The 14,846-nt window shown below is 44.1% G+C and overlaps 1 protein-coding gene across 1 annotated transcript in view; it reads left to right on the top strand.

Moving 5' to 3' along the window:
- The window catches only part of LOC139264064 (collagen alpha-6(VI) chain-like), a 178,460-nt gene that overhangs the window by 28,351 nt on the left and 135,263 nt on the right, over positions 1-14,846 (top strand). The window contains exons 3-4 of the mRNA XM_070880162.1: positions 7,888-8,493; positions 14,736-14,777. Of these exons, the coding sequence (XP_070736263.1) occupies positions 7,888-8,493; positions 14,736-14,777 (648 nt within the window). The remainder of the gene's footprint in view (positions 1-7,887; positions 8,494-14,735; positions 14,778-14,846) is intronic.

The raw sequence follows: 14,846 nt of genomic DNA, 5'->3' as shown, positions 1-14,846 counted from the left end.
TTTTCCTGACTACTGATGTCAAGCTAACTGGTCTGTAGTTTCCCATTTTCTCTCTCCCGCCTTGCTTAAATAGCGGGGTTACTTTTGCTACCTTCCAATCTGTGGGAATCTTTCTAGAATCTATGGAATTTTGGAAGATGTCAACCAATGCATCTACTATCTCTATAACCACCTCTTTCAAAACCCTTGGGGATTTAGTCCAGGGGATTTATCGGCTTTCAGTCCCATTAATTTCTCCCGTACTATTGTTTTTACTAATATTAATTTCTTTCAGTTCTTCATTCTCATTCCCTTCATTCTCCACTATTTTCTGGAGTTTTTTTTACGTCTTCTGTGAAGACAAACACAATGTATTTGTTTAATTTCACTGTCATTTACTTATTCCCCATTATAATTTCTGCTGTCTAAGCTAATTTACTCTCATTCTATTTCTCCCTTTTTTCAATTTTTGGTGATTTTTTGCTGATTTCTAAATCATTCCCAATCCTCAGTCTTACTACTGTTTTTGGCAACATTATAAGTCTCTTTTAATCTAATACTATCATTAACTCCTTTAGTTAGCCATGGATGAATCACTTTTCTCATGGAGTTTTTATTTCTCAATTGGTTGAGAATTTTAAAATATTTGGAATATTTCTTTAAATGCTTATTTACTGTCATTCCTTTTAATCTAATTTTGTATTCTACCTTAGCCAACTCACCCCTCATTCCTATGCAATTGGATTTATTTAAGTTTAAGACTCTGGTTTTGGACTTAAGTATTATACTCTGAAACTCAATGTGAAATTCTCTCGTACTATGATCACTCTTCCCCAGAGGATCCTTTACTATGAGATTATTAATTAACCCTGTCTCATCACAATACAAGATCTAAAATAGCCTGTACCCTGGTTGGTTCCACGATGTATTGTTCCAGGAAACTATCTTGAATGCATTCCTTTATCTTCTGCTCCACATTACCTTTGCCAATTTGATTCTAGATGAAGATTAAAGACTTCCATGATTATTGCATTCCCTTTGTTGCAAGCTCCTGTTATTTCTTGATTAATACTCTGCCCAATGGTATAGCTACTGCTAGAAGGCCTATAAACTACCCTCACCAGTATTTATGCTCCTTGTTATTTCTTATCTCTACCCATATTGTTTCTACTTCATGATCTTTCGAGCAAAGATCCTTTCTCACTACTGTAATTATATCATCCTTTTTTTAATCAGGGCTACCCCTCTCCTTTTCCATTCTGCCTGTCTTTTTAAAATGTCAAGTGTTCTGGAATACTTGGTTACCTTGCTGCCACCTCTATCTAATGCCTATTAGATCAAACAGATTTATCTCTATTTGTGCCACTAGACTAAGCATATATACATTTCAGGGGTGGTGGTATCTAGAACAGCTGCTCTCCTAAAGAGAAGTCATTGTATATTAATTGCACTAGTAATGCTTTGTTGTCTTTGAAGTGTTGGATGCCTGCAAAGCAGTGTACATCGAAAGGGTCACCAAGGGTTGTTCTCGGGACCAAGCTATTTGAACCAGGTAGCAAGATGTTAAAAAAATAATGAAACACAACCCACATGCTAGCGTAAAAGATGTATTTGATTTCAGGTATCAAAAGTCTTCTTGGAGTAATGGCTTTCCCAGTTCTGCAGTGCTCCTGTTTCGACTGTTTCTTTCTGGGTTATTACAGTGAGATAGGTCTCCAAGAAGAGAAGAATTGGTTACATTAAGTTTATTGAAATTTCATTAAAAGGTTTTGTAGAGGGTTCTAAGCTGTCATTATTATGTTATATTTATTATGTTTGAAGCGGTCTAAAGTATTATGTAAATCAAAGAATTGGGTTGTTGATTATTTGCTGTAGTCCTTTTGCTTCTCTGTAATCATCAATAATCTCTTCTACTCGGGAGTCACAGGTTATGGGGAGTGGGCAGGGAAGTGGAGTTGAAGCCAGGATCAGATCAGCCATGATCTTATTGAATGGCAGAGCAGGCTCGAGGGGCCAAATGGCCTACTCCTGCTCCTATTTCTTATTTTCTTACGTTTTTATGTTCTTATGTACTAATTTTAGCCCATGCGATGCCTTCTGCTGATGTGCTAGTTTCTGCCTTCCAGAGTGCACAGGAATATGTGTTAGGCAACCCATGCAATCTACATTGCAAAGGATCATTTTAATTTCCATAGCACATTGCTTTCATTCATCTGGAGAACGGTGTAAATTTTGAATCATAGGAGATGCAGGTCTACCTATGGAAACTTTGCTTTGCTCTAAAGACAAATAAAGAGAATAGCAAGGCAGCCATTACCAAAAGAATTCATCTGGAATTGTTTTTCAACGGTCTTTGCTGTTGCCTTCCCGTATCAACATTTTATTGTAGGGAGAAATTACCAAATGTACAAAAGCAAAGTGTGTGGATACTGAAACACTGAAATAAAAGCAGAAATTGCTGGAAATACTCAGCAGGTCAGACAGCATCTAAGGATAGAGAAGCAGAGTTAATATTTCAGGTCAATGTCCCTTCATCATAACTGGGAAAAGTTATAAATGTAAGAGGCTTTAAGCAAGTGCAGAGGCAGGGAAAGGAGGGAGGGAGGAAAGAACAAAAGGGAAAGTGTGTGATAGGGTGGAAGGCAGGAGAGATTAAATGACAAAAGGGATGATGGTGCAAGGAAAAATGGGGTGGTAATGGGACAAGTAAAGAAACAAAAGAAGGGTTTAGATAGAAACATAGAAATATAGTGAATAGGTACAGGAGTAGGCCATTCGGCCCTTCGAGCCTGCACCACCAATCAATATTATCATGGCTGATCATTCACCTCAGTCCCCCTTTCCCGCTTTCTCTCCTTACACGTTGATCCCTTTAGCCGCAAGGGCCATATCTAACTCCCTCTTGAATATATCCAATGAACTGGCATCAACGACTGTCTGCGGTAGGGAATTCCACAGGTTAACCACGCTCTGAGTGATTAAGTTCCTCCTCGTCTCAGTCCTAAATGGCCTACCCCTTATTCTAAGACTGTGTCCCCTGGTTCTGGACTTCCCCAACATCGGGAACATTCTTCCCACATCTAACCTGTCCCGTCCCGTCAGAATCTTATACGTTTCTATGAGATCCCCTCTCATCCTTCTAAACTCCAGTGTATAAAGACCCAGTTGATCCAGTCTCTCCTCATATGTCAGTACAGCCATCCCTGGAATCAGTCTGGTGAACCTTCGCAGCAGTCCCTCAATAGGAAGAAATTCCTTCCTCAGATTAGGAGACCAAAACTGAACACAATATTCCAGGTGATGCCTCACCAAGGCCCTGTACAATTGCAGTAAGACCTCCCTGCTCCTATACTCAAATCCCCTAGCTATGAAGGCCAACATGCCATTTGCCGCCTTCACCGCCTGCTGCACCTGCATGCCAACTTTCAATGACTGGTGAACCATGACACCCAGATCTTGTTGCACCTCCACTTTTCCTAATCTGCCACCATTCAGATAATACTCTGCCCTCGTGTTTCTGCCACCAAAATGGATAACCTCACATTTATCCACATTATACTGCATCTGCCATGCATTTGCCCACTCACCAACCTGTCCAAATCACCCTGCAGCCTCTTAGCATCCACCTCACAGCTCACACCACCACCCAGTTTAGTGTCATCTGCAAACTTGGAGATATTACACTCCATTCCTTCATCCAAATCATTAATGTATAATGTAAAGAGCTGTGGTCCCAGCACTGAGCCCTGTGGCAGTCCACTAGTCACTGCCTGCAATTCTGAAAAGGACCCGTTTATCCCGACTCTCTGCTTCCTGTCTGCCAACCAATTCTCTATCCACGCCAGTACATTACCTCCAATACCATGGGCTTTGATTTTGCACACCAATCTCTTATGTGGGACCTTGTCAAATGCCTTTTGAAAGTCCAAATACACCACATCCACTGGTTGGGGTGTAAATAACAAAAGCAGAACCATGACTAGCAACTGCTGTCTGACAAAAGCACGCATTTATTTGTACTGCCAAAATGGCCACATTGTCTCTGATTGGCTCTCCATTATCACATGATCTATTGCTGATTGGTCCCCTTGGAGGATAAGCCACACCCTGAAGTTTCTGCAGAATGTGCAACTGGAACCACCCAGCCCAAGTTCTGACTGACTTTGCAAATTGTAATTCAATCCATTTTGACTTCAGAAACCAGAGAAGATAGATCTCCAGCAACCCAGCAAAAACCTCCTAAGTTCCAGCCAAACTCCATTACCCCAGCACAAGTGCATCCCTCCCTCAGCCGAAGTCCCTTACCCCAGAGCAAGTACTGCCTCCCGCAGCTGTATTCCCTTACTCCAGCGCAAGTGCATGAACTCCTGGCCCGCCGCCCCCGACCGCCCCCAACCCAGAGCCATAGATGCAGCATTGTGTGTGGGTCACGGATTGTTAATGGGTTTATTGGATATGAAGTGAATAGTGACCAAGCTTTCTGAGAAATCGGGTGTGGGTGTAAAGGGGGTTGGAAGAACGTGATGCGTCTTCCCAGAGTTACCTCTCTCCCCTCCAATCCTTTCTCTTGCTTCTCCTCTCTCTCTTCCCCCTGCCCCGCCCCTGCCGTGTCTCTCATTCCCTTCCCCCCCACCACCCTGTGTCTCTCTCTCCCTGCCGCCTTACCCTTCCCCGCGTCTCTCACTCTCTACCCACGGATCTGTCTCTCCCTACCCCCGTGTCTCTCCCTTTCTCTCTCTCGTCCCCTCCTCCCCAAGTCTCTCTCTCCCCCATCTCTCTCTCTCCTGCCATGTCTCTCTCTCCCCACCCATCTCTCTCTTTCTCCCCCCGTCTCTCTCTTTTTCTCCCACCGTGTCTCTCTCTCTCACCCCATGTGTCTCTCTCTCTCTCCTCCTGTGTCTCTCTCTCCCCGCCGTGTCTCTCTCTCTTCCTCATCCCCCTGTGTCTCTATCTCCACCTGCCAATGTCTCTCTCTCTCCTCCCCATCCATGTTTCTCTCCCACTTCCCCCTCCCTCACCCCGTGTCTCTCTCTCTCTCCCCAGTTGCCTCACCTCCGACCGCCTCTATCCCACCGCCTCTCTCCCCCCGCTGCCTCTCCCCCCCACTGCCTCTCTCCCCCCGCTGCCTCTCTCCCCCCGCCGCCTCTCTCCTCCCGCCGCCTCTCTCCTCCCGCCGCCTCTCTCCTCCCGCCGCCTCTCTCCTCCCGCTGCCTCTCTCCTCCTGCCGCTCCTCTCTGGCCGCTGCCTCTCCCCGCACCGTCTGTTTCCCTACGCTGCCTCTCCCCCACCGTCTGTTGCCACCCAGCACCTCAGATGAACAACGTGGTCAATTGCGGGGCCCAGTTCCGGTTCTGGTTTTGGGCGGCCGCCGTCGGGGGCGGAGTCGAGAGAACAGAAAAAGGACAGTACAAATAGATACTCTGCTGACAAAATGGGAGCAGTGGTTATGATCTGAAATTGTTAAACTCAATGTTGAGTCCAGAAGGCTGTAATGTGCCTAATTGAAAGATAAGGTGCTGTTCCTCGAGTTTCCGTTGAGCCTTATTAGAACAGTGTACAAGGCCAAGGACAGAGAGGTCAGAGTAGGAGTGGGGCGAAAAATTATAATGACAAGTGCCTGGAAGCTCAGGGTCACACTTGAAGGTGTTCTGCAAAGCTGCTTTTGTTTTCTCCAATGTAGAGGAGACCGTATCGTGAGCAGCGAATATAGTATCCTAACTTGAAAGAAGTACAAGTAAATTACTATTTCACCTGGAAGGAATGTTTGAGGCCCTGGACAGTGGGAAGGGAGGAGGTAAAAGAGCAGGTGTTGCATTTCCTGCGCTTGCATGGGAAGGTGCCGTGGAATGAGGAGGGGGTGTTGGGTGTCGCAGATGGAACGCTCCCTTTGGAATGCGGAAAGGTGGGGGGAAGATGAATTTGATGGTGGCATCACGTTGAAGGTGGCGGAAATGGCAGAGGATGATCTGTTGAATATGAAGGCTGGTGGGATGGAGGGTGAGTACAAGGGAAACCCTATCATGGTTCTGGGAGGGAGGTGAAGGGGTGTGAGCAGAAGTGCGTGAAATGGGATGGACATGGTCGAGGGCCCTGTCAACATCCGTGGAGGTTGAATCCTCGGTTGAGGAAAAAGGAGGACAAATCGGAAGCACTAGTAAGGAAGGTGGAGTCATCAGAACAGATACGACAGGGACCGAGAAACTGGGAGAATGGAATAGAGTCCTTACAGGAAACGGGATGGGAGGAAGTGGAATCAAGGTAGCTGTGGGATTCAGCAGGCTGATCGTAAATATTGGTCGACAGACTATTCCCAAAAATAGAGGAAGGGAAGGGAAGCGTCGCAGATGGACTTTACCAAATGTAGTTACGTATTGGCTGATAATCATATGAAGAATGGGTTGTATTTCAGCTGAGCTGTAAAACATGTCACAATAACAAATTTGCTATGTGACATATGGGGGCTTGGTTTAATGTCTCATCTTAAAGAGGGCACCTCTGACAGTGCAGCCCTCCCTCAGTGTGGCACTGAGACTGTCAGCCTGGATTATGTGCTCAAATCTCTGGAGTGGGACTTGAATCCATGACTCAAAGGCAAGAATGCTATCACTGAGCCACGGCCGAGACCTTAAGTTGTTGAATTTTGTGTGAAATATGGAAATTTCTGTGATTGTTTTATCTACTTGGCTGAAAAATATTTTTTGACTATATCTTATTATCAGGTCTGTTTGAATCCTGGACACTGATTTTTAACATTAGGATGTTTTTTGACACAAAATGTGAAGTCCATCTAGTCTCTTCTGTTTAATGGGCTCCCTGCCGTGTTGTTTATTCTTGTTACTCCCACTTTGTTTAACTGTATGAGACGTTTCATCATTACTGAGCTGCTCCATCAGGGACCGTGGGGGATGGATTTCCTCCAAGCTTCTCCTGCTGCATCGTCCTAATTTCAGCTACACGCATAAACAGAGTTCCACCGAATGTTCGCTGAAATTATGGTGACCGAACAACAGAAGCTCCAAGGAACTTCACCCCTACGTAATTTCAACTGTTGTTAACATAGCAACAGCTTCTTTATGGTTGCGGTCTGACTGTCTCGCCTTTCTCTGTTTCTATCCCTCTCTTTCTTTCCCTCACTTTCTCATGTTCTCTATCTCTCTGCCTATACCCTTTTTATCTTTCTGTCTCTCTCTCTTTCTATCTCTTTCTGTTTGTCTCTGTCTCATTCTGTATCTCTATTTCTATCTCTCTATTCCCTCTTGCTATCTCTTTCTGTATGTCCCTCGATCTTTCTCTCTGCCACACTCTCAGTTTGTATGTCTCTTTCTATCTCTCTGACTCTCTATCCCTCTCTCTTTCTCTCTCTCTCTCTACCTCCATCTAGCTTTTTAATCTCTCCCTACCTCTCTCTAATTCTATCTCTTTCTGTTTCTTTCTCTCTCTATCTCTGTCTTTCTTCCTCTCCCTCACTTTCTGTCTCTGTCTCTGTTTCTGTCCTACTCTGTGCCTCATTCTTTCTCAGTCTCACTCCCAGTCCCTCGCTCCCTGTGATGATGGTAAACTTGGAAATAGGGACAATATATAGGGCATTGTATTCATGCCAAGATTGTCCAACCATCTATTGCTCGTGAAATAAATGATACCAGGCTGTTTTTCGCTTCTCATTTTATAAATAAGACAATAACTCTAAGGGTAGGAATCATATACGCTAAGTACTGTTACATCTTCCACATATTTAGTTCACTCGAAAACAATTGTGAAATGTTTTTTTGTCAATTAAAATTAAGATATTTTTAATGGTATCTGATCTACATAATGGTGCTGATGAATGAATGACACCAGAACGCAAACAGCAGTAATACTGTGATGTTATTCAAATGTATTTTTGTATTGACTCAGTGTTTGTCTCAGATCCTACAGAACATTATGCTGATATTGTCTTTCTGATTGACGGATCTCAACATTTGGCTCGTTCAGGATTCCAACAGGTGCGGAACCTTCTGATAAAAATGGTCTACAGACTGGATGTTGGTGTAAACAGATACCGGATTGGACTGGCTCAGTACAGTGATCAAGTGAGAACTGAGTTCTTACTGGATAAATTTCAAGATAAGAGTATGCTGCTTTCTTACCTAAAGAAGAAATACTATTTTAAGGGTGGATCAGAATTGAATACAGGCCATGCTTTGGATTATCTACGCAAAAGCTTCTTCACAGCCACTACTGGAAGTCGAAAGCATGAAGGAGTTCCTCAGATTGCAATAGTAATTACATCTAGGAGATCGCAGGATGAAGTTGCAAAGGCTGCCGCTTCTTTGAAGGATGATGGCATCAAAATTCTCTCCATTGGTATAAAGAATTCAGATCTCAAGGAGCTGGAAACAATGGCATTTTTGCCAAGATACCCATACATTTTCCAGGCCAACCCTTTTACCAATGTTAATCTCATGTTTAATAATTTAATCCAGGCAGTCCATATTATATCACCACCAGAAACAAGGGATAGTGTACCGCCAGGTAATTTAAAATTTCTTTATCTTTTTAAGGTTCCTTGCAGTTAAGGTTGCTAACTCTAATTCAACGTATTTGGGGACATTTTATCACATGAGCTCCAGCCTCCAACCACCCCACTTTCCACTCCCGCTATTGGTCACCCAACATGTCCATGGTCACGGATCACTGTCTTCCCAAGCCAATTAGAAAGCGAACAGACTCTTCATGACCTGAATTGGGTGATTCTTGACTTTTGGTCAAACATCCCTTTTCCCCCATCTCCAATATTTTTATAACTAATAAACAAAAATGTACATAGCAAATTTAAAAAATACACAATTTATTTTAAACACTCCTGTGATTGTTCTCCCAGGCTGCTCGATTAATCTTTAATTCTTGGAGACTCCAGGACAATATTGAGGGTTGTCAAGCCATCTTGCAGTGTAAAGAAAGACTTGCATTTATATAGCACCTTTCATGACCACCGGATGTCTCAAAGCACTTTATAGCCAATGAAGTACATTGGAGTGTAGTCATTGTTGTAATGTGGGAAACATGGCAGGCAGCCAATTTGTGCACAGTAAGCTCCCACAAACAGCAATGTGATAATGACCAGATGATTTGTTTTTGTTATGTTGATTGAGGGATAAATATTGGTCAGGACAGTCAGGAGAGCTCCCCTGCTCTTCTTCGAAATAGTGTCATGGAATCTTTTACATCTGAGAGAGCAGACAGGGCCTCAGTTTAACATCTCATCCGAAAGACGGCACCTGAAACAGTGCAGCATTCCCTCAGCACTGCACTGGAGTGTCAGCCTAGCTTTAGTGCTCAAGTCCCTGGAGTAGGACTTGAAACCAAAAGTTTCTGACTCAGAAGGCAAGTGTCCTACCCACTGAGCCAGAGCTGACACATGTATCCTGCATGCTTTGGTTTTATTTCCTTCCAAACATCAAAGAACATTCTCTTGTTGCCCATCTTGTACCTGTTTGTAAAAAGTCTATTGTCTCTGTGCGTAGAACAGTTTCAGGAACGTCTGAGCAAATGTGAAAAATATCCTTATTAATTTGAGATTTCTGGGTCAAAAGATGCATAACCGTCTCTGGGCAGTGAGAAGCCATGGTACATTTTTATTAAATGCACTTAATTGGGAGAAAGTCAATTAAAGGCTAAGTGCTTCCCACAGGGAGGAAGTGAAAATCAAATTACAGCACATTCCCGTTGGTGCACAAAGCCGCCAGGAATACTCCCAGTTGCAAAATGAGCCGTGGCAAATGCACTTCCTATACCAATGTGCGAGAGCAGAATTTGAGGCCACTACATGTAGTACAACTCTGTTGCTACGCAAGGAACTTGGATTAAGAGATCAGTGTTGGTGGAACCTACAGCAAATAACACTAGTAGGTGTTAGCTCCATTATCATAGGCGGTCTCTCGAAATGAGGATGACTTGCTTCCACGCCAAAAAAGGATAAGTTTACAAGTGTTTCGATGAAGGGCCTAAAATTCCAGGTCCTGAACTACATCCTGAAGGGTGGAAGATGCATGTGCGTAGATTTTTTTTAACGTGTGGTGACTGTTGCACACCAGCCACCACATGGGCTTGACAGAGCCAGGTCTTGGTCTAATGGCAAGGATTACCCAAGATGACTGGATCTGCTGCACGGACTTAGTGCGCACACATATCGCAGTGTGGGCTGGCCCGTGCTGCCCCTGGGCCCCTGGCTCCGAACTCACGCCTCCCCTGGGCCCCGTTCACATCCCTCTACAGTCTCTCACCGCCCCTTAGCCCTGATCTTACTGCTCCTGCTGTATCTGCCCACGCTCCAATCACTGACCTGGATCTTGATGATGTCACTGTGCGCTGCCGGCGCAGTTCGTACTGCTCCCTGAAGTGGCATGCCTCCACGCTGCTACCAGACCCTGACCTGCCACTGGTGTTTTCATGCAGGTCGGGGCCTCCACACAGGTGTTAGCTATGGCTTAGTTGGTAACACTCTTGCCTCTGAGTCAAAAGGCATTGGTTGAAGTCCCACTCCAGAGACTTGACCACATAATCCAGGCTGTATAAGAACATAAGAACATAAGAAATAGGAACAGGAGTAGGCCATACTGCCTCTCGAGCCTGCTCCACCATTCAATAAGATCATGACTGATCTGATCATGGACTCAGCTCCACATCCCCACACACTCCCTCTAACCCCTTATCCCCTTATCGTTTTAAGAAACTGTCTATTTCTGTCTTAAATTTATTTAATGTCCCAGCTTCCACAGCTCTCTGAGGCAGCAAATTCCACAGATTTACAACCCTCTGAGAGAAGAAATTTCTCCTCATTTCTGTTTTAAATGGGCGGCCCCTTATTCTAAGATCATGCCCTCTAGATCTAGTCTCCCCCATCAGTGGAAACATCCTCTCTGCATCCACCTTGTCAAGCCCCCTCTTTTGATAAGATCTTTTGATAAGATCACCTCTCTCATTCTTCTGAATTCCAATGAGTAGAGGCCCAGCATACTCAACCTTTCCTCATAAGTCAACCCCCTCATCCCCGGAATCAACCTAGTGAACCTTCTCTGAACTGCCTCCAAAGCAAGTATATCGTTTCGTAAATATGAAAGCCAAAACTGCACGCAGGACTCCAGGTGTGACGTCATCAATACTTTATATAGCTGTAGTAAGACTTCCCTGCTTTTATACTCCATCCCCTTTGCAATAAAGGCCAAGATACCATTGGCCTTCCTGATCACTTGCTGCACCTGCGTACTATCCTTTTGTGTTTCATGCACAAGTACCCCCAGGTCATGCTGTACTGCGGCACTTTGCAATCTTTCTCCATTTAAATAATAACTTGCTCTTTGATTTTTTCTGCCAAAGTGCATGACCTCACACTTTCCAACATAAAACTCCATCTGACAAATTTTTACCCACTCACTTAGCCTGTCTGTGTGTTCTTTTGCAGATTTGTTGTGTTCTCCGCACATATTGCTTTTCCTCCCATCTTTGTATCGTCAGCAAACTTGGCTACGTTACACTCAGTCCCTTCTTCCAAGTCGTTAATATAGATTGTAAATAGTTGAGGTCCCAGCACTGATCACCATGGCACCCCACTAGTTACTGGTTGCCAACCAGAGAATGAACCATTTATCCCAACTCTCTGTTCTCTGTTTGTTAGCCAATCCTCTATCCATGCTAATATATTACCCTCAACCCCATGAACTTTTATCTTGTGCAGTAACTTTTATCTGGCACCTTGTCAAATACCTTCTGGAAGTCCAAATACACGACAACCACTGGTTCCCCTTTATCCACCCTGTTCATTACATCCTCGAAGAACTCCAGCAAATTTGTCAAACATGACTTCCCCTTCATAAATCCATGCTGATTCTGCCTGACCGAATTTTGTTATTCCAAATGTCCTGCTACTGCTTCTTTAATAATGGACTCCAACATTTTCCCAACCACAGATGTTAGGCTAACTGGTCTATAGTTTCCTGCTTTTTGTTTGCCTCCTTTTTTAAATAGGGGCGTTACATTTGCAGTTTTCCAATCTGCTGGGACCTCCCCAGAATCCAGGTAATTTTGGTAAATTACAACCAATGCATCCACAATCCCCGTCGTTACTTCTCTTAAGACCCTGGGATGCAAGCCATCAGGTCCAGGGGATTTATCTGCCTTTAGTCCCATTATCTTACTGAGTACCACCTCCTTAGTGATTGTGATTGTGTTAAGTTCCTCTCCCCTATAGCTCCTTGACTATCCACTGTCAGAATATTGTTAGTTTCGTCTACTGTAAAGACTGATACAAAATATTTGTTCACAGTTTCTGCCATCTCCATGTTCCCCATTACTAATTCCCCGGTCTCATCCTCTAAGGGACCAACATTTACTTTAGTCACCTTTTTCCTTTTTATATACCTATAGAAACTCTTACTATCTGTTTTTATATTTTGCGCTAGTTTACTTTCATAGTCTATCTTCCCTTCATAATTTTTTAGTCATTCTTTGCTGGCTTTTAAAAGCTTCCCAGTCTTCTGTCCTCCCACTAATTTTGCCCAGTTTGAATGCCCCTGTTTTTAATTGGATACCATCCTTTATTTCTTTAGTTAGCCACAGATGGCTGTCAGGGGTGCTGTCGTTTGGATGAAATGCTAAACTGAGGTCCTGTCTGCCCTCTCAGGTGAACGTAAAAGATTCCATTGCAATATTTCAAAAACGTGCAGGCTGTTCTCCCCAGTGTCCTGGACAATATTGATTTCTCAACCAACATCATTAAAACAGATTATCTGGTGATTATCACATTGCTCTTTGCTGTGTGCAAATTGGCTGCCACATTACAACAATGACTACACATCAAAAATACTTCATTGGCTGTAAAGTGGTTTGGGACGTCCTGAGGTCATGAAAGGCTCTATATAAATGCACATCTTTCTTTCTTTAAGATTGACTCGTTAGATAGGATTTTTCTTTCTCACCAATTTTTAAACATTCCCACCTGGAAAGCCAACAGAAGTTTTATGAGAAGCTTCATAAATGCGATAACTCTCAGCCTTTCTCCCTCTTCTGGCCCCAAGATTTAGATTTCTGACACCACACTTGGTGCTTTTGCCAAGATGCAGAATTCTGTGCTAATTCTCTTCTTCAAGGGAAGGGTTTCAGATATTTTGAACAGACAAACAAAGCAGTTATATCGACTTGAAACATAAGTTTATACAGTCCAGACTCTTCCATCAAAAGGATGTAATAACGGCAGCAAAAAGAGCAGAATCCAAACCCTGCAAACACTTCTGAACTCGCTGGTGTCTCAGCAGGGTGGGTGACTGAGTGAGTCCCTTCCCACACACAGAGCAGGTGAACAGCCTCTCCCCAGTGTGAACTCGCTGGTGTGTCAGCAGATTGGATGAATGAGTGAATCCCTTCCCACACACTGAGCAGGTGAACAGCCTCTCCCCAGTGTGAACTCGCTGGTGTGTCAGCAGATTGGATGAATGAGTGAATCCCTTCCCACACACTGAGCAGGTGAATGGTCTTTCCCCAGTGTGAACTCACTGGTTTTTAAGTAAGGAACAGTACTGAGTGAATCCCTTCCCACACATGTCAAAATCTAATGGACTCACTCGATTCCTCAGCACCTGAATATCATCGGCCTTTGAATGTGGGAGGAGAAATGTTTGCCAGTTCTGTCTGTGGGAATACATTTCAAACATCAGTGTGACTGGAAAAGCACCGATTCACATACACCCAAATGAGAGTGTTCCAGTGAACTGACTGTGGAAAGAGCTTTAACCAGTTACACAGCCTGAAAAAACATCACACCATTCATAGCGGGGAGAAACTGTACACGTGTTCTGTGTGTGGACGAGGCTTCAACTGATCATCCAAGCTGGAGAGACACAAGGACACCCACACCATGGAGAAGCCGTGGGAATGTGGGGACTATGGGAAGGGATTCAATTACCCATCCGAGCTGAAAACTCATCGCTGCAGTCACACCGGGGAGCGGTCGTTCCCCTGCTCCGAGTGTGGGAAGGGATTCACTCAGTCATCCAACCTGCTGACACACCAGTGAGTTCACACTGGGGAGAGACCGTTCATTGGGAATTAAACCTATATACGGCAACAATTCATCTTCCATACAGGGAGGTGATGTTTCCTACTCATGTCACTGCTTGTCTGAGTTTTTCCTTGGTTATCAGTAAGGATTCAAACTTCCCAAGTTCCTCCAAGGTTGTCCACTGATCCACGGTAGTTCTGGAGTTCAGTGCACCTGCTGCCAGGTCACTTACCTCTTGGGCTTGGTGATACAGATTACAATGGCCGACAGAACAGAGCAACTGGGCATGTGACTTGACATTCAATCCTCCAGCAACTTAACCTGACGTAAACGTTCATCTGAGTTACTGTTTCAGGTTGCGTGCCCGCTAACAATTGAATTGATTCACGCAAAAAGTCATTTTAATTCCTATAATTTGGTGCAACTCTAGCAGACCCTGGTGGAATGTCTCTGTTGACTCCCCTCTCACCCTCTCCTTTGCCCCACTTCCTTTCCCCTTCCCCCTCACTCCTCCCCGCCAACCGCCCCCTCTCCACCCCACCCCCCCGCCCCGCTCTATGCTCCTCTCTCTCGGAAGTATTTTTCAAAGTATTTTAGCTTCAACTAGAATATTTTAATCTGATTTATGCCAGTGTTCAAATGTTGTTGAATTTCTTTAAACATGACCTACTTCCATACTGTTCAGCTATCAAATCAATTCTTCACTGTTTTCCCCCTTTAGTAACTAACGAAAGCCAAGAAGAGCACTGGCAGAAACCTGCAGGTGAGGCATTAAACATTTTTATTTTTGTTTTTAAGAGTTCTGTAAGAACCAGAGGGGAGATGAGGAGAA

This window comes from Pristiophorus japonicus, chromosome 5 (genome assembly GCF_044704955.1).
Source record: "Pristiophorus japonicus isolate sPriJap1 chromosome 5, sPriJap1.hap1, whole genome shotgun sequence".
Lineage (NCBI taxonomy): Eukaryota > Metazoa > Chordata > Chondrichthyes > Pristiophoridae > Pristiophorus > Pristiophorus japonicus.
This window is presented reverse-complemented; position numbering and strand designations above follow the sequence as displayed.